General features: G+C 36.4%; 1 protein-coding gene across 1 annotated transcript in view; it reads right to left on the reverse strand.

Annotated features, from left to right (window-relative positions):
* Positions 1–26,289, reverse strand: part of QSER1 (glutamine and serine rich 1) — a 45,590-nt gene that overhangs the window by 15,010 nt on the left and 4,291 nt on the right. The window contains exons 2-6 of the mRNA XM_015831555.1: positions 13,492–13,601; positions 12,840–13,001; positions 6,008–9,550; positions 4,810–5,081; positions 2,077–2,193 (exon numbers count right to left, since the gene is read on the reverse strand). Of these exons, the coding sequence (XP_015687041.1) occupies positions 2,077–2,193; positions 4,810–5,081; positions 6,008–9,550; positions 12,840–13,001; positions 13,492–13,601 (4,204 nt within the window). The remainder of the gene's footprint in view (positions 1–2,076; positions 2,194–4,809; positions 5,082–6,007; positions 9,551–12,839; positions 13,002–13,491; positions 13,602–26,289) is intronic.

Below are 26,289 nucleotides of genomic sequence, written 5' to 3' on the forward strand. Positions count from 1 at the left end.
CTGGCAGGACTGGCCTAAGGGGATTTTAAATTTGGTTTTTAAATAACTTTTTAAAAAAGGAAGAAAAGGCCCATATTAATATTTCTTTTTAACTATATTTTAAATTTTGTATATTGTATTGATTGTTGTGTTTTTTAAACTGGCTGTAAGCCGCCCTGAGTCCACCAGGAGAAGGGCGGGGTATAAATGTAATAAATAATAAATAATAAATAAATAATAATAATTTGATTTTTAAAATATGGGGGCACAAAGTGCCCTTTGAAAGAGGGTACAAAGCACCATCTAAAGTCCTTCACAAGCTGAATGATTATTGCCTGGTGTAGTTAAGATTTCTTGCTTTTATCATGTTAAAAAGTACTTCTTAGTGGTAACTCATATAGTAGTTTTGTTGTTAATTCTTTAAGACAAAGGTCCCCAACCTTTTGGGCACTAGGGACCGGTTCCACGGAGAGAGGTTTTTCCACGGACCGGAGGGTGTGTGGTTTTGTGTGCCGCCTGCATCTCGCAGATGGGGCTTTGCTTGTTTGTGTGAACCGGTTGCTGGCATGCCGCGGCCCAGTACTGGTCCACAGACTGGGGGTTGGGGACCCCTGCTTTAAGACAATGTTTCTATTTTCAATAAATCCTATCCAATTATAACAAAAACAATTTAATTCATTAATTCATTCCATTTATATAGCTACTCATCTCAAGTATATAACTCTAGGCAGACCATACAAAACAGGCATTAAAATTATACCATAAGAGATCTTGATTTTTTTTCCCCTGTTCAATAATATCTAATTCTCAGACTCTATATGAGCAGTCCATGAAGTTTTCCTGGCAAGGTTTTTTTTTCTCCCCAGAAGTGGTTTGCCATTGTTCCTTCCTAGGACTGACAGAGTGTGACTGGCCCAAAGTCACTCAACTGGCTTTATGCCTAAAGTAGGACTAGAACTCATGGTTTCATGGTTTCTGGCTTGATTGCCTTAACCACTACACCAAACTGGCTCTCAGAATAAAATGTTAATACTATTTTACAAGACTAGAAAAGAGCATCTTTTATTTTTTATTAGGTTCTTTTTTAAAAAATCCTATCTTTTTACTTTACTTTACTTTATTTTTGATTTATATCCCGCCCTTCTCCCAGCAGGGACTCAGGGCGGCTCACAACATATTTAAAACAGAAACATATTTACAGTCCCCACCCAATAAAACCAATTAAGACCAAATATTTTAAAGTTGTGCTGTTTAAAATTTTCTAAAAAATGAACCCGATTTAAAATCCTCCCTAGGCCAGNTCATCCGGATCTCGGGGGGTAGATCGTTCCAGAGGGCGGGGGCACCCACAGAGAAGGCCCTCCCCCTGGGGGTCGCCAGCCGACACTGCTTGGCCGACGGCACCCTGAGGAGACCCACTCTGTGGGAGCGTACCGGTCTATGGGAGGGAATCTGTGGCAGAAGGCGGTCTCGGAGATAACCAGGTCCTGTGCCATGGAGTGCTTTAAAGGTGGTAACTAACACCTTAAAGCGCACCCGGAAGGCCACTGGCAACCAGTGCAGCTCGCGCAACAGCGGTGTTACATGGGAGCGACGAGTCCCTCCCAACACCGCCCGCGCGGCCGCATTCTGGACCAGTTGAAGCCTCCGGGTGCTCCTCAAAGGGAGCCCCATGTAAAGAGCGTTACAATAGTCCAGGCGGGAGGTGACGAGAGCATGAGTGACTGTGCGCAAGGCGTCCCGGTCCAGAAAAGGCCGCAACTGGTAAATCAGGCGAACCTGATAAAACGCCCCCCTGGTCACGGCCGACAGATGGTAACTCAAGGTGATACACATACCTAATACACCTTCCTCTTCCTATTTTCTCCACAACAACAACCCTGTGGATTGGGGGGGAGGGAGGGAGGGAGGGAGAGAGGGAGAGAGAGAGAGAGAGAGACTGACTGACTGACTGACTGCTCCAAGGTTGCCCTAAGACGGGACTAGAATTCACTGTCTCTTGGTTTCCAGACCAGCACTTTAACCACTATACTGCTGTTATATACAGTGTAACCCTCTCACTAGTTAATACTGTTAAAGCTGAATGATTATACTTACACTATTAGTAGCTGCAAATTCTCTTTGTCCATCTCGTACTTCAGGTACAAACTTTTGCAGCAAAGCCTTTTGAACTTTCCAGATGGCTGGAGGCTCCACTCCTCTTTTTAAAGCAGCCTACAGGGACCAAAATGAAAAGCACCAATTCTGTTAATATTTGCTTTTTTACACATTGCAACAATTATGTTCCCATAAAGCTAATCTTATAATATATTTAGAACATTTTAAATAATCATTTACCACATTTCATAGCATCTTTTGACATGCAATGTCATAATTAAAAAGAGCTGAATTCTATCTTCAGCTTTCCTTATATGTAAGCCCAGCTTTACACCTTATCTGTAATATTCTTTTTTATTGTTTTCGAACAGATAGCAAAAATGCAGATGGAGATTTAAATTTTTCAGTCACCCTACTATGCACAATTAAATAATGCAAAATATTAATCTGATCTTTTGAAAGTGCTTTATGTCAGTGGTGGCATTCCTCTTATGAAACAGGGTAGCTTCATAGCTATGAATCACTTCCCGTCTTGTGAGTTTTCCAACAGAAGCAAAAATTTGGCTACATGAGAGAGAATTTGGGGATATTAGATATTAGTATTTATTTGTGCTGGATCAGTGCTGTTATAATCAATATTGTTGAGTATCACTATTAAAATTTTTTTGATAAGATTAAAACCAAGACAAATATTAGAAAAGAAAGAAAACTGGTGAATAAGAAATAGAAATAGAAAAGATGATAAAGAAGCAGCTTCTGATCTTCTTGATAGTGGTTATAAATATATTTATATTTTACTCTCTCTAAGGTTACATCACAATTTTCTTCTTTCTCTAGGCTACCCTTTCTAAATTTCATACTCATTAATCACAAGTTCATTTTTTCTCTTTTTCAGCAAAAAAGAAGAGGTTTCCAGTCATTGATATAATTATTGATGTAATTATTTTTTTTTTCTAACCAAATAGGTTAATTTTGCCATCTCTGCCAGTTCTGTCATCTTCAGCAATCATTCCTCCATTGTGGGTATCTCAGTTTTTCCATTTTCTCACGTACAATACTTTTGCAACAGTAACTACTATATATATAAAAATAATTTTCCATGGATCTTTTTTAATTGACTGTCCATTAATTGTAACAAGAAAAGCTCTGGTTTCAGCCAAATGTTTATCTTTAAAATTCTTTGTATTTTTATATGTATATGAAACCAAAGTTTTCTGGTTTTTTTTAATAAAGCATGATAAAATGACCTTTCGTGTTGTCTACATTCTCAATATAAATTTGAACTACTTGTATACATTCTAGATAATTTTTTTCTGGAGGCATATATCAATGGTTCATCATTTTATAAAAATTCTGTTTTAAATTATAACATAGTGTACATTTCAATCCTTGTAACCACAAATTACCCCACTAACCCATCAGTATAATGTGTTCAAAGTTCTTAGTGTATTTTATCAGTCTTCCACTTGAACTTCTTCCATTTCAAATTTCATAAAAGTTTATATATTTTAGCGATTACCTGTTCATTATTTCTACATAGTTCAACTTGAAATTCTATCTTCTGTTGCTCAATTCCAAATGCCCTGTTGACCACCTTAAATCTTCCTTAATTTTGCATATGGAAACTATTGAAAATAAATCCCTCTGCACTTAATCGCTGTTTTGATTTCATCCTATATCCTCCATGTTCTTGTTGTAACAAATCTCAATAAGATCAATGTTTTTCTTTACCTACTATTAGCTTCCTGTAAAATGTTCTTGAGCTGAGAGTCTTAAAGGCATTTTTGGCCAGAGTCAGGGTTTATATTTGTTCCATAGTCTCAACAGAGTACTAATGATTCTTAAAAATTTACATTAACTTTAACTTTACTATGTCATAAAAAGAAACATACAATCCGAACCTCAGATTGTGCCCTTCTGATTCTAAAATTCTCTTATTTCTCAGCAAAACCTACACTTTCATCCAGATTAAGTGGAAGATATAAAATATAATTTCAAATCAGGCAGTCCTGATCCTCCTTGTTCCTTTGCATATTAATTTATATTTAACTTAGTTTATACAAAGTTAGTTATATCTTTCTGCTAGCTACTGTTCTGCATTCTGAAGTTGTTTTGGGCCTTCCAAGGTTTTTTCCTTTGTATTGGGAATGCAGTAGTGATACAAAGCAATTCAACCCAAAGAACTAACTCAAACATTGACTAAAAACACATGCTGGCAATCTACTGCTGCAGATGAGGTGTAGATTTATTCTTCAGATGCATAATTCTTTTAGGTACCTTATGAATGCAGTACCATAACTGTTGATATCTCAATTTCAAGAATTTGGGATATCCAGAAAAAGAATACATATCTTTGCCAAGCAGTAACTATATTAAAGCTATACTGACAATTCTGTGAATTTCAGACTAAATTCATCTTTTTAACACATGCTCGAACTACCTAACTTAACGTTCCAACTCTTGAATTGCATAGCAAGGCAAACCAAATTTAAATATTCCCCGAAGTATTATAATGTTTAAGAGCAAAAAACAAAATAGTTTTAATTTTAAACCTATCTGCCACAGATTTGCAAGAACAGGACACTCCAGTTCATTATTCCACAAATCATGAAAATAATTAGCACAATTTTCATTTAATTTCTTTCAAATTCTGATATAATTTTTTTATGGTATTTTAACAATAAGATTTAAAAAACAAAGGACGGATTATTCAGATTAAAATAGATGGTTTACCTTTAGTGCTTCTATATCTTCAATCTTCACTACAAATTCATCCCGCTCTCTGTATATGCCTTCGCCTTCACTGTCTCCATGGTCATCCTCAGTATATCCTTCTACTGCAACCAATGCTTGCGGTTTTGCTAACTGGTCTGTAACAACACTCTCCATTTCGAATTGTGCTATACAGGTTTTCACCTGTGCATCTGCCATCGTAACAGTCATTTGGGAACCTTCCTTCTTTACGGCAGTGTTAGTGATGGCTTGAGAAACTGTTTTGTCAATTTCTAAAGCACAAAACAAGCACTTAAAGAATTTGAATTCATTTTCATATTTATAACACAAATAATTTAGTTTACAAATTACCACTGAGTGCAAAATATTAGCTGCTTTGATTGACTGATAGCCGCCCAGAGTCACCTTGTAGGGGAGATACGTGGCATAAAAAATTAATAAATAAATTTGGCAGATTTCTCAGATTTCTGGAATTCTGTATATATTTCATAGATCTACTTTCATTTAAAAAAAATCAGTAGAGGGCACAAGAAAAAGAAATATTAAAATTTATCTTGCCTTTCAAATAAAAGCAAGGTATCTGTGTATCTGATCTTGTCATAGAAAAATTATGTGCTGAAGATATTTAAATGAAAAAACAAACCAACCCCATATAGATAGATACATACATAAGCTTTGTTGTCATTTTTTACTGTGGGCATAATGGCACACATTAAAAATGAAATTTAGTTGCTTGCTCTCAAAGTATACACATACATAACACACATTTAAACATCCTATATATAACATATGTATAGACCTACATCCTTACATATACGTAACATATAAATATTAATCACTGTCCATCTAAAAGCATATATTATCTATGTTATAGGCAAATCTAAAATAATTTGTAGAGGTGTTTTTTAAAAGTCCTCATTTGGTAGATTATTGAGATTTCAGTTTAAACAAGCAATTTTGGTAATTTATAAAAGTTTTTTAATGCAAATTCTATATAACATGACTTTGTTAACTATTATGATTAAACATTTAAAAGCACTTCTAATAATCTTCAAAACTAAATTACTCTCAAAATATTTATGTAACAAAGAAAAAAGAGAGAGATTTATTGATTATTGGACTGGTTTAATTATATCTTTATTTAAAGCTACATTTAAATTTAAATTATATATCTCATCACAAGCATAGTAAACTTTACCTGAATTTGTCTTTATATCAGATGATGATAATGAAGAATATATACTCTTTTGGTGATCTTTGTTGTTCCCCACATTATCTTTATCAAAAGAAAAAAAAGGCCGGGCTTCTGACTTTATCTTAGGTTCTTCATAATTGTTCTTAACTGAATTTTCAGCAGAACCATCAAAAGGCAAAGTAGCTGTTGCTGTCTGAGCTTTTGAGATTGGCAACTGACAAGGTGCTCTAATAAGTGGGGTGACAGGTCTTCTTACACGATTAGGAACACGGATAGCAGGTGCTGAAAACTGCTGTCTGGGTCCAGATTTCAAGAAATCTAAAAAAGATGCAATAAATCCTTTTCTAACTTCTGGCTGCTTTTCTTCCACCTCTTTAATTTTCTGCCTCATTTTTTCTTGATGTTGGTAAGTTTCATAACAGTTTTCAGGAACCGGAGAGCAAGGAAAGCTGGCATCAATGCCTCTTGAATTTTGACGTTTGCACTGCCCACTTCGTTTCAGTTGCTTCTGATTTTTATCAACAACTTCACTGACATTTTTAATTTGATTCTGTCCTCTGTCTTTTTGCATTTGAGGGTCCTCTTCTGGTAAAAGTTGGCTCTTGTCTTCAGTATTACCATTTCCATTTCTTGGATGCTGCATAGATATTTGTTGCAGTGGAACGTCAGCATTGTTACTTGCCATGCTATAATCTGTTTGTGACATTGCAATCCCTTCATTTAGAGTCCTACTACTTGAAATAAGGCCTATATCTTTAATGTTTAATGTTCCATCCATATGAACATTATTTTTAGCTTCAGATTCACTCCTGGTGCTGGAGTGTTGCTTAACTTGACTAGAAACCTGTTCCTGCCTTCTTTCAATCTCAACTGTTGTAATTCTAGTAGGAATACCTTGATCAGAAATCTCAATGTGTTGTTGGTCAAGGTTCTTATCTTTTGTTTGTTCTGCAGATACTGCTGTTAAATTTAGGGTAACATGACCTCCATTTAAAGAAATATTATTCACACTAAGTGGCTTTCCAGAAATTGCAGGTGATGAGTTGAAGCTAGGAGTCACGTGTCTGACATCTATTGTATGAAACTGAGATTTAGGGCTATGTCCATTTTCAATTGACTGAATTTCTTCATCACTGGCTGTTGATTTTGCAAATTCAGATGGTGTTACTCCACAAGCTGCAGCTGTGGCTGCCAAGATATCATCTACATTAGACAATATATTCCTTTCATCATTGAGAAGTACAGATTCTGGAAAACATACAGAACTAAGGGAAACAAATTGATTCTTAGATTCATGATTTGGCTGTTCAAAATTATCTTTGGATGTCAAATGATGTTGTAATGGCTTTGATGGTTCAGAAAGGTTAACTTTCAAAATTTCAGAGTGTTGCGAGTGAAGCTGCTCCTGAGAATGCCTCCCATTACCTTGAATCATATGACCATCCACTTGAAGATACTGCTGAGAATTCATAAGGTGCTGTACTTGTGGAACACTTTTGGTGTATCCTAAACCAGATTGCAATATTGACTGCTGAAGCATTTGTAAATCACAGGGGGATTCTAGAAGTACCTGTGAAGTAGGCAGGCATAGCTGATGGCTGTGCCGTATGGCCTGAGTATGAAGCTGAGTTGGTGAACTAACATGAATTTGTTGCTCTGAGACTTTAACTTCATGTACCTTGTGCATAAGAGACTCTTGCTGGCCAAGTTCTTTACTGTCTGCATTTACTTGTGCTGTTGATAGTAAATTTCTTGCTTTTTTAATATCATGATTCACTGTATTGGTAATATGGCTGATTTGTGTTACAGGGTTAACCATTGTTTCATCTTTTTTTGATCCTTGAAAAGTAAACCCAACAATTTGATCTTCAAGACGAGAGTTACTTCTGATTACACTTTGAGAGTAGCGATTATCTGCTTTGGAAACTTTGTAAGTTGTATCCTGAGCATTAATCTCACCATCAGTAAGTCTCTGAGGAGAGGAATCAAGAGATGATTGCTGTTGCAGTGCCTGAAAATTATGCATTGGAAACTGATCATCTTGTTTAGATGTTTGATACAAATTAGGATCAGATTTCCTTTTAATGTATGACTTTGTATCTGAGGAAGATCTGTTGTTCTGCAATGCTGGTGAATTAGGTGTTACTTCAAAAGGAGTTGACTGTACAACTGGCAAAAACTTTTGAGATTGTGGAGAGGGTGACTCTTGTACCTGAGAATGCAATGAAATATAGTTCTGGGGAGGGCTTGTAGTTGACAGGTTTTGAATATGAGAAGAAAATGTTTCTGAAGGACTAACAACTGACAAGACCTGTGACTGAGATGAATAGCTAATCTGTGGCTGGCTAACTGTTGACATACCCTGAGAATGACTAGAAGAATAATTTTCAGACTGGCTGCTTGAAGAAAGATCCCTTGTTTGCCCAGAGAAGGTATTTGAAACTGAGGTTAATACCTGTTGGTCAGACGTGTATGGTAGTGCCTGGCTTTCAGAAGTAACAGCTTCTGATTGCCCAGCATACGAAAGTGTTTTGTAGAATGATGGTAATTTCTCAATCTTGATGGCTGAGAATGCTTGTGCGTGACTAACAGGTGGCACATTCTGCGACTGTGTTGAAATATAATTTTGTGACTGACTTACTGACAGAAGACTTGGGAGCTGTGCTGTAGAATAGATTTGTGCTTGACTAGCTATTACAGAGTTCTGGTTCTGTGCAATTTTGGAATAACTTTGTGTCTGTACAGAAGGGGCTACACTTTGTGGTTTGGGTGTCTTTGTTGACCTTGGTGGTTGCTTTGTAGAACACTGTTTTGCATTTGTAGTGGAAACAGAGGGGAAACCTGGTGATGGAACTGCTGATGCATATGACTGAGCATGTTCCACTGAAACCTGAGAGGATTTCTGCTGTGGACCACTACTGCTCACCTGAGTAGCATCGCCAGCTGGGCTACAAGATGATTGGCGGGATGCATCCTGATAATCAGTTTCATTTGTACTTGGTAAATAGTTCTGTAAGGAATGCTGTGAACCAGTCAGTTGTGCCTGAACAGACTGTGTGTTTGAAGGCCGCTGATGGTGTTTAATTACACTACATTCACGCTGCAGTGCTCTTTCAATGGAGGCAGTAGAACCAGTAAACAGAGTTGAGTTATACACCTGTGGAGTCTGCTGAGCTCCTCCACCAAGTGATGAAGGCAATAAACTGAACTGTGGCTGTAGGAGATGTGGTGCAGACTCTTGAGCAGAACGGTACGTTGAAGACTGTGGTGGTATGCTGGTACTTAATACATAACTGCCCAGACGTTCAAAAGTGAGTCCTGGGGGGACTGTGCCTTGGGATGTCTTGATCTGCAATAAAGGGTCATGAGCAGTTAGAAGCCCATTTGAGGTTGCACTAAAAGTTGTATCCTGAAGTGTTAAAGAAGGAGTAGTAACAAAGTTTCTACTGCTAAAAGCATTGGGATGTTGATAAACTGAGGTTGATGGAAAGGTTCCAGATGTTGGTAGGGTTCCAGGGGTAAAAAGCTCAGTTGATGAATGCATGCCTGCTTTAAAAAAGAGAGAGAGAGAGATGTAATCAGTCATAATGAAAAAGGAAATATAAAACTGGTACCTAACCATTTTATTTAGTCTTGAATTTAATCACAAAAAATATTTCACCTTGGTATTTGAAATGCACTCAAAGACTTGGTGCTAAGTTCTCTCTAGATTCTGAGTTTATGTGAGATTTAGCAGGCAGTACCGAAACAGTCTTTTCAATTATTTTATTCCATGCTAAGACTGGCAGAAAGAGGGTGAAACATTTTGTCCTCTTTTTATATTTAACATAGGAACCCAGAGGGCTGTATTAGACCAACCGTGATTAAAAATTCCTGCAGTCCAGAAACTCAACTGACTTCAAAAATCCTAACCCCAGCACCTTCAGAAACAGAGTAACAACAATAGTTTCAGAAACTTGGCAATGCTAAATAAGTTGCTTCACTGCAAACATAAGAAAATCATACATACTGTACTCATGACCCGCTCATCTCCCGAATTGATTACTGTAACTCACCCTATATGAGGCTACCCTTAAAGAGTATCCAGAAGCTGAGCTGGTGCAAAATGCGGTGACACAGGCAGTTATGTGTGCTCCTGGAAGGACTCACATTATACCTCTGGTCCATGAGCTGTACTGGTTACCAGTCTGCTTCCAGGTCAACATCAAGGTGTTGGATTTGCCTTTAAAGCCCTACAGTGGCAGGTTATCTGAGGAACTGCCTTTTCCCAATTACATCTACATGTCCCATCAGGTCCGGGAGAAATTGCATATTGCAGGCCTCATCTATGAGGGAGTTCCAGCTGATGGATCCTAGGAGACAAGCCTTGTCTGCCATGGCATCCACCCTCTAAAACATCATCCCTCCCAAACTCTTGTGACCTCCTGGAAAAGCCTTAACACTTGGTTTTATCAGTAAGCCTGAAAATCTCCTGGTAATAGGAAGCCTGGGCATTGTCTTTATTATATATAATAGTGTCCTTCTTATGATCTTGCTTTTATTTATGCTCATTGTTTTAACTGGTTTTATAGAATGCCTTAACTGCTAGTTTTATTATACACTGCCTAGAACAGACATGTCAAACACAAGGCCCGGGGGCCAGATGCAGCCCGCGAAGTGGTTTCATGTGGCCCGCGAAGCCATCCTGGAAACAGTGAGGGAACGGCCCCCTCTGCCTTGGCCCTGGCCCAGGCCGGCCGGGAGCCAATGTACAATTTTGTGGTGGCCATCTATGCTGAAACGCATTCAGTCTTAGCTCCACAAGGCCGTCTGGAAACAGCGTCGGCCCTGCCCCCTAGGTGCACACTGGGGAGGTGTCACCCTTTGTGAGGAATGAAGAAATGCACCATTGCCTGGAAGTGGCCAACAAATGGCCCTCGCCTACTTCACCTATCCGGCTTGATGGGCTCTGAGGGAGGGGTTTCGGCAGGCAGTGGGGCGCTCTCACAGCGCCAGGAGGCTGAGCCGGGCGGCACAAATCCAAAAAGAAGCGTGATGCCACCCAGCCCCCAGCCTGCCTGGTTTCGGCAGGTAACGGGGCGCTCTCTTCATAGCGCCAAGAGCTGAGCCGGGTGGTGCAAATCTGATGAGAAGTGCAATGCTGTCTAGCCCCCAGTCTGCCCAGTTTCAGCAGGCAGCAAGGTGCAAAGCTGACAAGCTTCGCACAGCCCGTCTCAACCTCTCGGCGCTGTGAGAGCGCCCCGCTGCCTGCCGAGACCGGGCAGGCTGGGGGCTGGGCGGCGTTGCGCAGGTAATGTTGACTCTCATGCTGCTCAGGGCATCCCCTCTTCCAGAGCCCACCAAGCCAGATATGTGAAGTAGGTTAGGGCCATGTGCTGGCTACTTTCTCCATTCCTCACGAAGGGTGACACCTCCCCAGCTGCGTTTCTTGCTTGTTTTTCTCCCTCCCTCATCTCAAATATTTTCCCACCACTCTGTACTTAGGATGGAAGGAAAGAAGGAAAGAAGGAGAGGGAGGGTCTGAGGGAACTCCTGCCTTAGTCCTGCCCTGCTGCCCTTTCACCATCCCCTTGCCCCCTCCTCCTGGCCTATTCTGGGGGTCTCTCATCCTATTGCTAAGGAAGCTTTGGATACAAAGCCGGGTCTACTCCCATGGAGAGGGAATGGGCCTCCCTCTGACTTTGCCCTCGTACCCATCATGAGCAACCTGGCTAAGGAGAACAAGCACAGCAGCAGCAGCCTTGAGGAGAAGATAGGTGCAGCTGGGTGCCCCCTTAGGGAAGTGGGGCTGGGCTTGGTGCCGCAGGTGCTTGAGGGCCAGGCTGGGCATTTGACCTCTGCTGCCCAGACCTCCGGGCAGCCCGTACCACCATCCAGCCCCCCCGCATGGCCTGAGAGGAACAGTGAGGCTCCTCCAGTGGACCATGCCTCCTCAGATCTGTCCCACTCCTGCCCAGGCCTCCACAGGTACCCTTGATGCGAACGATGTAGAGCTGGCCATGCACACCCAGTAGGCCACACCCATTCCATCCACACCCACCCAGTAGGCCACACCCACCCTGGCCACACCGACCCGGCCCCCAAGGGCAACCGCAATGCTGATGCGGCCTTCAATGAAATTGAGTTTGACACCCCTGGCTTAGAATCAGTTCATGAGAAATGGGCCATATAAATTTGACAAATAAATAATAAATAAAACTTGCCTATTACAGAACACAGAAATCAAGTCTTATATGTTTATTTGTCACAATGTTTAATCCTTAAACCTTTTCTTCCCACCCTCATGATCAATGGACCTTTGATCATTCTTTTCCTAACCTGGAGCCAGGAAGGCATCTGATCATTGTTGACATTATGATTCACACCAGCGTTAGTTGCACTGGTTTCTATCTTGACAGTTTCAGCTATTCAAGGTTATTTTATAAGAGATATGAATCTTTCCCATCCCATTGAAAACTATTTTTTTGCTTCACATTTTATTATGTCAACATCAGTATTCACAAGTAGAATTATGCTAAATATATTCCCACAGCATTGTCAGTTTTGCAATTTCTTCATTTGTTTCCACTATCAGAATCACAAATTTTCTCCATGGTAGCAGTTAGCTATCTTCTCTCTAGAATAATCCTCCAAGCCTATACAGATCATATTTCTATGAAGAAAAAATAGATATAAACAATGATCCCCAATCCAGTGATGTAAAAGTTTTCCCTGGATAGTAGAAGCTTCCTATTCAGAGACGAAGGGCTCTAGATCTAAGCCAATGTTATACTCTTTAATAATTTTTACACAGAAATATGTTGGTACAATTACCAAAATATTAGGAAAATGTCACCTGGTTGCCACGTGGGAGTCCTAAATTGTGGTAAAAGAGTTGTTCCCGAAGAAACAGTCTGAGTATTGCGAGATTCGATTGCAGAGAGAAAATTCATAACTGATGTTTCTTTAGTGTTGCTATTGTCACTGTGTGTAGTATTATCAAAAATTCCAGGAAGACCTATAAGAAAAAGTATATCACATATAAGCTTTATCCTAGATATACCTCAGTACTTAAACGTCTAATCAAAAAGTTCAATCACAACAGTTGAGTTTTGGTAACGGCCAAAAAGTTCTATTACAATATTCTAACAGTTTACTTAATTAACCATAAAAGCTGCTGAAAGTAATAAACAGAGTAAATATACAATAATATTAGAAAGTATCTACAGAAACCTTGATTTTATGTTATATTTAGTGCACTATTAACTGAAGGATGAAGGGAGGGAAGGAATGGGCAATTTTCACCAATTCCACTCTTCTCTAAATCCTCATGCTTAGAGCTCCAGGAAAGAAAATGCGGTCAGAGAAATTTCTTCCTCCCAAACTTTTTAACAGGTATAACAGGTATATCAACATATATCTCAATATTTTTACTGAAATGTATTTTATTATTTGTCACCTCTAAACTATTTTAAAAGAAAGGCATCTATTTCATAAATTATTATTACCAGAAGGATGGGGTGTGGTAGTGTACACAGGAAACTGCTGAGAAGCTGTATATGTTTGTCTAAGAAGATCCGCTTCTGAGTGTGATGAATGTCCTCCTCCATAGTTTAAACTTCAAAAGGCAATTAGAACACATGTAGATGAAAATATGACAATTAACCAAATCACAGTAAGAGAGATTAATATTAGAAGTTTAAACTTTAATGGTTGAGCAGTGACTGATCCTCAAGAGTACAGAATATTGTAACTTAGGATTCTTTTACACAAATACACAAGTAATATAATTTAGTTAACACATCTAAAATAGAAAATGATTGCTTTTCTATATTTCAGAGTGATTCGTAAGATATTATTTACTATTCTTCTCCTTGCATTGCTAAATTTATGTCTATCCCAGTTTCAATAGTGTTCCCATATGTATGTATGTGTGTATGTGTGTGTATGTGTATTATATATATAAATAAAATAAACTTCAATTTCTAAAATTATGCATACAGGATCTATAAGACATTCATAAGCAAATCTCCTTCTCTTGAAACCAGAAATACACTTCTGACTTCACAAGGCAATTTCAGAAAGCATTGCTAGGTCTGAAAAATGCAAGTCAAAGGACTCATGGCTTTCAAACAAGAAGAAGGATTTTTCTTGGTAATACTTCAAATCTGAAAGATACTCAAGACTATAGAAGCAAAATACAGAGCAAACCCCAATCGGTCTTTAGATCTCTAAGCAGAAGAAAGGCAGGGAGATGCTTTTGATCCTTGTGGGTTTTCCAAGTATCTCAGAAGCAGATTCAAATCCTTTCATAAGAAGACTATGTCAAGTGCCTCCAATGTTCAATGCAACTGTGAAATATTCTATGCTTTCTCCAAGGTTTGTCAAGATATACCAAACTTTGGATGGAAACCTGGACAAAGGAGCATTTATCACAGGGAGTAAAACTGTTAATTCTGCATATGATGAGCCTTTTACCTATGTGTGTCTCTGTGTGTGTGTGTCTGTAAATTATTTCAGCGTATGTTATGAAGACATTTTCTCTTTTTAGGGACACGACCTTCTATAATAAATCAATCACAAAAATGAGATAACTGCACGCATATAAAAGAAATTCCTCTTAGAAAGCTTATATACATGAAACAGCAAGCTGATCCCATTTTTATCTTACCATGTATATAGTTAGTTTTGAAAGAATTATTTCAAAAGTCATGGTCACTAGATGGCTGTATGCAAAGGGTTTACCTTGTGAACAAAGTTTAGGGTCTTTAGCACCCGCGAGGTAGTGACCTCTAAAAATTCTCCTCGGACCTGTAGGTGGACAGACTCTACTATATTCAAGAGGACGAACTCGTCCCCCGACCTGACCTTCTGGAGGTTCCAGGGAAGGTCGGGATAAGATAAGATAAGATAAGATAAGATAAGATAAGATTTCTATTCTAATTTCCATATTAAATGTGTATTTTTGGTTACTAATGCACAAGAAGCATGACTGTCATATGAAAGAAAATGGGCTGTCATAACATAGGCATTATCCTTTGCATCTGACAGTATTATTAACTCCCATGGCACAGATAGTATTCTCTTCAGTTATGGCAAAATACCAACGCCTCAAATTTTGTTAAATATTGTCATTGGTTGACATACTAGTAGACATCTATACTGCAGTATAGTTTTATATCAAAATTATATTAAATCAAAATTTTATCTGACAATAGTCTTGCATATTCGGTATATATGATTAAGCCAGGAACTTACAATTTAAGTTAGGCTATATTAGCTGACACACAATCATCACTACTTATTTCATATTTTGTTTGTGCAACTATATAAACTAAAAAAAAAATTACTTCTTGGGGCATGCAAGTCTAAATTTACAGATCAGTGTGTCCATGTAATTTAAGTTTTCATTAAATGTCAGCTTAGATATATTATTTCAGCACACAGCTTTTTGTACTCAATAGAAAAAGAAAGTAAATAAGTGAAAAGGAAATATACAGATATTGATATAGGAGATGGAAAGAGGATTAAATCAACAAGGACACACACACACACACATACACACGTAGTTTAAAATATGCTCAGAATGAATTGAGTTTGATAATGAATGCTAAGAAAAACAAACCAGATTTTGCATATGCTAAAAATAAAAGGAAGAGGAAAAAAATCACTATACCAACTGCTTGGATACAAAGAAAACCTAGTACTAACCATACTTTAGCTCAGATTTTTCTGAGAAGATGGCTAAATATTTCACTTAGCAGTTGTGAAATCAGAATAAAGCAGCAGGATACAAGTCCAAGACTGATAGAAATGTTTATTTACTTTGAATGAATTTAGAACTTCTGGATCAAATGAACTGCATTCCAGAAATACAAAGTAACCAAATGTTTATGTATTGTTTCTGAGAATCCCCTGGGAGAAAATATCCCTATCAGTCAAATGAGGAAAAAAGAGGAACAAGGGAAGTACAAACCTGTCACTCTGACATTGATATATTGAAAGATATAAAACCTTAAAATAGTTCAACTAGCAAAAATACCATAATTGTTCAAGAACCGGTATTATCAGATTATGATCATCTTAAATGCATTTTAAACAGCAATTTACTTGGCAGTTTGTGTGCAATGTTATAATCACAATGTTCAGCAAACATTTGACCAATTCAAACATTCCTGATCAAACTCAAATAAGGTATCAACTGGGGTGATACAACAGTCAGCATTCTTCAACTTTGCTATTAAAATTTTAGATGCAAGCTTATCAGATGACACACAACTAGCAGAACAGCTAATAATCTAGAAGAGAAAAACAAAATTCAAAAAGATTGTAATGGACTAAAGCAAGGGACTGAAAATTGTAGAACAAAATGGAGGCAACTGAAACATTCTTCAGTGAGGAAACAAAAATTAAAGCCAGAGAAACAGAATGGAGGCAACCTAGTTTGTAATCTTGGAATAGTAGCTCATTTTATATAAGCGAAACAGGGAACAAGATCTGGGTATCGACATACTATTCACATTTTTGACTTGTTATGAATTACTTCTAATATATATATATATATATATATATATATATATATATATATATATATATATATATATATATATATATATATATATATATATATATATATATATATATATATATATATATATATATATATATATATATATATATATATATATATATATATATATATATATATATATATATATATATATATATATATATATATATATATNGTTTCCCAAATGGAACACTTGTTTCAAATCCCAGAAATCGTGGGCGCTCCATCACTGGAGATTTTTAAGAGGAGCCTGGACATCCACCTGTCTGAGATGATATAAGTTCTCCTGCTTGAGCAGGGGGCTGGACTGGAAGACCTCCAAGGTCCCTTCCAGCCCTATTCTATTCTATTCTATTCTATTCTATTCTATTCTAATTTCCATATTAAATGTGTATTTTTGGTTACTAATGCACAAGAAGCATGACTGTCATATGAAAGAAAATGGGCTGACATAACATAGGCATTATCCTTTGCATTTGACAGTATTATTAACTCCCATGGCACAGATGTATTCTCTTCAGTTATGGCAAAATACCAATGCCTCAAATTTTGTTAAATATTGTCATTGGTTGACATACTAGTAGACATCTATACTGCAGTATAGTTTTATATCAAAATTATATTAAATCAAAATTTTATCTGACAATAGTCTTGCATATTCGGTATATATGATTAAGCCAGGAACTTACAATTTAAGTTAGGCTATATTAGCTGACACACAATCATCACTACTTATTTCATATTTTGTTTGTGCAACTATATAAACTAAAAAAAAAATTACTTCTTGGGGCATGCAAGTCTAAATTTACAGATCAGTGTGTCCATGTAATTTAAGTTTTCATTAAATGTCGGCTTAGATATATTATTTCAGCACACAGCTTTTTGTACTCAATAGAAAAAGAAAGTAAATAAGTGAAAAGGAAATATACAGATATTGATATAGGAGATGGAAAGAGGATTAAATCAACAAGGACACACACACACACACATACACACGTAGTTTAAAATATGCTCAGGATGAATTGAGTTTGATAATGAATGCTAAGAAAAACAAACCAGATTTTGCATATGCTAAAAATAAAAGGAAGAGGAAAAAAATCACTATACCAACTGCTTGGATACAAAGAAAACCTAGTACTAACCATACTTTAGCTCAGATTTTTCTGAGAAGATGGCTAAATATTTCACTTAGCAGTTGTGAAATCAGAATAAAGCAGCAGGATACAAGTCCAAGACTGATAGAAATGTTTATTTACTTTGAATGAATTTAGAACTTCTGGATCAAATGAACTGCATTCCAGAAATACAAAGTAACCAAATGTTTATGTATTGTTTCTGAGAATCCCCTGGGAGCAAATATCCCTATCAGTCAAATGAGCAAAAAAGAGGAACAAGGGAAGTACAAACCTGTCACTCTGACATTGATATACTGAAAGATATAAAACCTTAAAATAGTTCAACTAGCAAAAATGCCATAATTGTTCAAGAACAGGTATTATCAGATTATGATCATCTTAAACGCATTTTAAACAGCAATTTGCTTAGCAGTTTGTGTGAATGTTATAATCACAAAATACGTTGATTTCAGCAAACATTTGACCAATTCAAACATTCCTGATCAAACTCAAATAAAGTATCAACTGGGGTGATACAACAGTCAGCATTCTTCAACTTTGCTATTAATATTTTAGATGCAAGCTTATCAGATGACACACAACTAGCAGAACAGCTAATAATCTAGAAGAGAAAAACAAAATTCAAAAAGATTGTAATGGACTAAAGCAAGGGACTGAAAATTATAGAACAAAATGGAGTCAACTGAAACATTCTTCAGTGAGGAAACAAAAATTAAAGCCAGAGAAACAGAATGGAGGCAACCTAGTTTGTAATCTTGGAATAGTAGTTCATTTTATATAAGCGAAACAGGGAACAAGATCTGGGTATCAACATACTGTTCACATTTTTGACTTGTTATGAATTACTTCTAATATATATATGTGTGTACACAGGCATATACATCTATATTAGATTTTTTTTAATCCCGCATTTATTATTTTTATAAATATCTCAAGGGGGAAAACATATATAATATTCCTTCCTCCTCCTATTCTTCCCACAACAACTCAGTGAGTTGTGTTGTGTTGTGCTGAGAGAAAGAGTGACTGGCCCAGTTATCTAGCTGGCTTTCATGCCTAAAGTGGGACTAGAACTTATAATCTTCCTGGTTTCTAGCCTAATGCCTTAACTACTAAACTGGATTTTTACACACACACACACACACACACACACACTTTAATACTCCTGAACACTTTAATATTTTTCCACTCTTTTTCTGAGCTATTAAATTAATGTAGACAGTTAATTATAAAAGTATGCTGAGAATTTCTAACACTAAAAAAAACACCACAAATGTATTTTGCTATGAATTAAATGACTAAATAGATTAGAGAAATGCCCAAAGAATAAAAAAAATGTATGTCCTCTTAATACTGCAGTGAGATGGGTATTTGACAAGTTACGTAGATAATCCTTATTGCAGCTAAGTAAAATCAATATAATTTTGGAACATATTTTTCTGAATTAGTCATATGCTTTGTATCTTCATTTCAATCAACACTCAAACAAAAGAAAAAAAAACATCAGTATCAGACATATTCTAAATATTTATATAATTGAGTCAATAATTTGCTGGCTATGATGATTTATTATTTTGCAGAAATGAGACCAGAGGGAAAAAATAGCCTTTAGAGCAGACATGTCAAACACAAGGCCTGGGGGCTGGATGCGGCCCGCAAAGTGGTTTCATGTGGCTCGCGAAGCCATCCTGGAAACAGTGAGGGAACGGCCCCCGCTGCCTTGGCCCTGGCCCGCCGGGAGCCAATGTACAATTTTGTGGTGGCCATCTATGCTGAAACGCATTCAGTCTTAGCTCCATAAGCCCGCCTCCCCCCCTGCATGGCCTGAGAGGAACAGTGAGGCTCCTCCAGTGGACCATGCCTTGGCAGTTGCCCTGGTTTCACCTCCTTCTGCCAGAGACCCTCAGATCTATCCCACTCCTGCCCAGGCCCCCACAGGCACCCTTGACGTGAATGATGTAGAGCTGGCCACGCACACCCAGCAGGCCACACCCACTCCATCCACGCCCACCTAGTAGGCCGCACCCACCCTGGCCACACCCACCCGGCCGCCTGAGGGCAACTGCAATGCTGATGCGGCCCTCAATGAAATTGAGTTTGACACCCCTGCTTTAGAGGCATCTAGCTGAAGACTGAACTGACTACACAAAAAATCTGTATTTTTAATGATTTAATTTTTATTAACTTTTGCAATACATTCCTGAAGGACCAAATCAGCAGCTTAAACGCACACAATAAATTTATCTAGTTACTTCTATGTACCTCTACCAGCACAAAGAGGAAGCTGTATAGGAATCATAACTATTTTATAAATCCGTAAGTTATGAAAAATGATGAAGAAAAATTTTACACTAAGGTGGGCAATTAGTATATCAATTCAATACCTTCTGTCAACAAAACATATAAATGTTTAAACAACTGAGCAAAATATATCTATTACCATCTGATTGTTTTAATCTTCTGTACTTGATAAATTAGATCTACTGAAAGCTGATGGCTTTAAAGCTGATGGTGTTTTTGTTTTGAGGCAAGATGTAGGGCAGATTTCAAGGAATATTTTTTTTAAAATGTCCAAAACACATAAACCAAAACACTGTGAATCAAAAATCAAATAATTACTATAGAATTTAATAATACTCACTGGTGTTTCAACCCATATCAAAGACACTACCACAAAGTCAATGACTGATAAAAAAACAGTAAAGGAATACAATATGTAATAGAAACTGAATACGAAGAGTACTATAACAAGAACAAGTTAACTTGTGTCAAGAATGAAAAACATTAAGACAACATCAGAAATCAGTAAAGTAAAATTTCAGAAAAAGCATGAAATGTTTCATTCATAATTAGAAGTTTCAAACGTCTTAGTTTTGACAGAATCAAAGCAAAATATAAAGAGGGTTGAATCTAGGAAAGAAGAATCTGAACAATGCTTGTTGATAGAAAATTTCACTGTTATTTTTCTACGAACTATTTGTTAAGATCACAAGATCATCTGGAATGCCACTGATTGAGCCACAGAATCTGTAGCAAGATAAAATTCAGTATGACTGCCATGCACCTCTCACTCTCAAAAGCCATTTTTTAATCTAATCTGTAACTTGGGGACGTCCTCTCTTTTTCATTGTACTGTTTTTCACAAGCAGTCTTCTCACAGGATGAACTAACTAGAGAGGGCTTTAATGTTTCTCGTCAAAAAGACTAATTTATATAAACCACACTAACTGCTAAGTTAGCCAAATCCTCTCGCTGTTTAAGTCATGCAATAAGTCATGCAATACTACAGTAATACCAGCTCTCACGGGGATGAGCTTTTTTTTATGTACTGAGAATTTAAGGAAGCAACCCAAACATATTCTTTGTGGAATAGAAAATACTAAACGAAATGTAATTTATTTAATGTTGGCTTTCTTTGCTGTGTGAACCTTGCCATTATGGTTTGAACTTAATAGAATTATTTCCAAATAAATATATATAGGATTCCATATCAATAATTATAACATTTATCTTTCAAACTTTTTTTCATAATTATTAATTGGACCAATTAACTGGTGAAAATATATACAGATTAAGAACCACAGTAGTTTCTTCATCAGCAATCCTTATGAAACACAGTAATTCTGGGGAGTGGGAGGGAGATCAGGAGTTCAAAACATACCTTATATTATGAGTTTGGGTAAGCTGTTCAAATTAAGAGGAAAAATACCCTTTTAAAAAAAAAAACCAGAATCAATGTACTGTGTTATCCAAAGTAGCTTTTTAGCTGGTCAAATGTCAGGTTTTGCTCAGTAGGATGATATATTATTTATGTTGTTCCTAATAAACTCTTAGACACTATAAAACTATAAGAAACTAGGAAGAATTATGTCATAGACCACAAAATTCCATCATATCTTTGTCTTTATCCTTCGACATTAGGAATTCTGACTTGCAAAGTTCACAAAGCACTGCTTGTAGCCTTTCATCACCTGTCATCTTATCCTATTCCATAGGGCTGAATTAAAATCTGTTTTATATATTGAGAACTACTGTAGAAATCTGCAGAGATCTTATTTCCCTGAAAATAAGACCTATCCCGAAAATAAGCCCTAGTTTGATTTTTGGGGTGGGCCTAATATAAGTCCTATCTCAAAAATAAACCCTAGTTTTGGTGTGAGGTGCACACCTAAAAATCAAGCTAGGCCGGGGGTGGGGGGGAGCTGCCCCACACTCACTTACCAGGATTCCCATGAATCGACACCTGCCTCTCCCCACTGGCCCACTTTTTCTGCAGCGTCCCCCGGCCTGCATTTCGCAGTCAGAGGCCTTTCCAGAAGGCCTCTGCAGCCAAGAACTGAGCTATGGATTGAAAGGCCTTCCGGAAAGGCCTCTGACTGCAAAATGCAGGCTGGAGCTCCATTCTCAGCTGCAGAATGATGCTGCTCCTTTGGCCACAGAAGAAGTGGGCCGACTGGGCAGGGCTGTTGGTGCCAACATCACGAGGTGAGTGGAAATGAAACCCTTCGAGAATAAGACCTGATGCCTCTTTTGGAGGTTAAAAAAAAAATTAATACCGGGACTTATTTTGGGGGGAAACACGGTACTATGCTCAGTAATTAACAACACATTTCTTGTATATTTATTTCATTACCATTGTTTTCTGTTGGGTATATAAATGCTGCAAGTCATAACATTTTCTTCTAATTCTCCCTAACTTCCCAAAATTCTATCAAATTTTTATCTACTCATTTTCTCCCAAGAGTCAATCATTTTTACAGGTAGCCCTCAATTTACAACAGTTTGTTTAGTTCAAATTTACAACAGCACTGAAACTTATGACTGTTTTTCACATGACAGTTGCACCATCCCCAGTCCCAAAATCAAAATTTGGACACTTGCCAACATTTATTTATGACAGTTACAGTGTCCCATGTCAGGTCATGTGATCCCCCAAGAAACACTCGCAGTGTCATATGTACCTTTTGTGACCTTCTGACAAGCAATGTGAATGGAGAAGCCAGATTCATTTTAACAATTGTTTTACTAACTTAACAACTACAGTGATTCACTTAACAACTATGGCAAGAAAGGTTATAAAATGGAAAAAAAAATCTCATTTAACAACTGTATCACTTATCCAGAAAATTATAAAAGATATTCTCAAATTTGGATTTTGTATAGTACTGTTCAGAGAACTCTTTTTTTTAGCAGATCAAGTGTAATTAGTGCAAAATATTGCAGCTAGGTTGCTGAAGGGGGTAATTTACTGTAAACAAATTACAGCATTCTGTACCTATAGGCTTCAGATAAATTACAAATAAACATCAAACATTGCATGACTCAGATCTTGGAAATCTGAAGGACCAGTTACTAGCTCCATGGAAAATAGAACATAATTCTGTACTTTCTAAGACAATAATCATGTGTCAGCCCAAATGATGGTATTCTTGACATGACTATCTGGATTATGGAATTTCCTCCCTATCCAGCTTGGTTAACCTCTGGAATCAACTAAAGGCACTTTTGACTGAATGTATGCTTTTGTGTCTCTACATTTCTATCATAATTCCCATGGTCCTGCTTATTTTACCATTTTAACTTTTGTAATAATAAATGTATTGGTTTTATTGTATGTAATTATATATTTAATATAGTATTCACATTTTTCCATGATGCCATTAATGTAAAACAAGCAATAGGTCAGGCTACATTTTACTAATTTTGGTCAGTGAAAGAACAAGCAAGATGCAATATGGAAGTGATTCAATAGGGCACAAAATATAGTTAGCAAAAATCAAGGAGCCTGACAGTTTGAAAAATTAATCTAACAATGAGGCTATTGATTGGCTGTATGTTGTCCAACAGAAAAACTGGCTGGATTGCTATTCTGCTAGTACATGGCTTGTCTTAATGTTTGTTGAACAAATCATGGTGTTCTTGTTCACACACATTATACTAAATCTTAAATTGTATTAACAAATCATAATGGCTAAGTTCAACTATTCATAAACTCAAAATTCATATAAATGTATATAGTTTATAGGTTTACGTGATGTATAAATCCAGACACCTGTGGTTTGTTGAACTAACTGCAGCCAAGCAAACCGTTATTTATTTAAATATGCAAATCCACTTAAAAGTTTATACAAATTTAAGATAAAATTGAAGTGTAAATATCTTATACAAAACATACATTAAATTAGGGCTCATGAGTAAAAGTTATTTATTCTGATGCGTAATATATATTTTCTGCTATATTATACAAATTCATTTATAGCCTTTAGGCCTGTCTAAATTCTTATTGTATAAATGTAAAGAACTTTTAGAAATTGAAATAAAGGATTCCTCAACAAATATATAATCCATCCTCTAAAGTCTGGAACATCAGCAAAAAAGTTCACTCTTAACTTTTATTTAACACTTTACAAATTGACTCAAAGTACCAATTTTCATCAACCTCTTATTATGAATGATTGCATATAAATAATGGAAGCAAACTAGTGTCATTAATTCCATATTAGTGTCTAGTCTTGAAAGGACAAAGACAAAAATTAAACTAGCAATGTCCATCAGGCCACATCATTATTTAATCTCTGTCACAATTAAGTAAAATAATACCCTAAAAAAGGCATAAAAATATCCTTATAGGATTTATATATCCAAGTAACCAGAATCATAAGCTAGTGCCAATATCCACATTTTACACATGTTCCTTTCTCATGTTTACTTTTTCAACAACTTCAGCCTCTTTTAAATTCAGACAACCCGATTCATGCCAGATATATTTATAATTAGGTATCACAATATAAAAAATAAAGGTTTTATAGAAATAATGTAAGTAAATGAAACTGCAAAACTATAGAACCTTTGGTCTAAATCCCTAATCAGCCATTAAACATACTGCAAATGTTAGGTTTTTTTTACGGGATTATGCTTTTTTATAATATTTGTTGTGAGAACTGAACTTTCATGTGCTTTATCCTGAGTTTTGTAGAAAAAATACAAGATGCAAATATTAGAGAAATCACTTTATCAAACCTCCATATTAGGTTTCACTTATTTTTCATGATTCAAATTGTATTCATAATTTCAAAACAAAACATGTTATATCCTGTGATCAAGAATAAACGGTTCAATGAAACATTTCAATACAACTAGCTATGTTGCTTTCCTGAATATGCAATTAAGCATAAAGTAGCCACAATTTAAGTAAGTTTGCATTTTTTAAATTTCCTCCATATATTCTACAAATTGTTGTGAATGCTGAAACATAGGAAAAATGCTTTAATATCCAGCAAGATTAAAAAAAGTAAAGATTAATTAATTCAAAAATACTTGTAGTGGAAACTGGTTTGGTTCATTCTGACAATTTCACAAAGAAATTTAAAAAATGAATTTCAAACATTATTTACCAGATTTTTTTTATTAACTTTCAAAAGATTCAGGTTTTTTTTAAATCCTGGAGTTTAAAATTATGCTATGCATATCTGTAAACGACTGCCACTACAAATTTTCTTCATAGGAATCTAACTGCAGAACATAAGAGGAATGAGTGACATAAAAATAAACATTTGCTTATCTTACAGTCTTTAACTACATAGCACTATAGTAACTGAGCTAATAAAGATTGATGTTTGGCAAGTATATATTGAAATAACCATGTGGTTGAAAAGCTTATCTCCATCTTGCCTTCTAAGACCTCAAATGGTATCAGCCAATGGAGAAGTACCATATTAAAGATGGAAAGAAAAATCATAAACACTTAGTGAATTCTACAGTAACACAATGATGAAATGGAAAAACTATATATAATTACACACATACATACAAATTGCTCTCTGGGTTAACAAATAACTTCTTTAATCTGTCTATAATTCAACATTCATATTTGTCACTCTTTAAAATCAAAAGTAGATATTTCAGTCAATAAAATGATAAAGACTGGTGTCACGCCCTGAAGTATGAGGGACAATAAACTATGGTTTGTTGAATAATGATTGCATTCACATTAAACTGAACCATATATCATAGTTTATAAACACAGGAACTGAGTTTATTGCCCCAAAACAAACCTACACTGTCCAAAAACAAACCCCCAAACTAAGTCACAGATGGATTTAGCATGTTGTGTAGATCCAAGCAAGGTAAAATGGCTAGGTTTTTACATAGCATCAATTCATATTGTGTACAATACATAATATATAGGTATTGCATTTTGGGCTCAGCAAATAGTGTGAATTTGGCTACAGGTAGTCCTCAACTTATAATCATTTGTTTAGTGACCTTTTTGAAGTTGTAAGAGCATTGAAAAAAGCGACTTATCATTTTTCACATTTATGACCATTGCAGTGTCCTGGGATCATGTGATCATCTTTTGTGATTTTCTGACAAGCAAATCAATGGGGAAGCCAGATTCACTTAACAACCGTGTTACTAATTTAACAACTGCAATGATTCACTTAATAAGTATGGCAAGAAAGGTCATAAAATGGGACAAAACTCACTTAACAACTGTCTTGCTTAGCAACTTAAATTTTGAACTCAATTGTGGTTGTAAGTTGAGGACTACTTGCACTGTTATTCTGATTGCACTGTCTATATTTAATACTACAGTATAT

Source organism: Protobothrops mucrosquamatus, unplaced genomic scaffold, assembly GCF_001527695.2.
Source record: "Protobothrops mucrosquamatus isolate PMUCROS unplaced genomic scaffold, P.Mucros_1.0 scaffold_19, whole genome shotgun sequence".
In the NCBI taxonomy this organism is placed as follows: Eukaryota; Metazoa; Chordata; class Lepidosauria; order Squamata; family Viperidae; genus Protobothrops; species Protobothrops mucrosquamatus.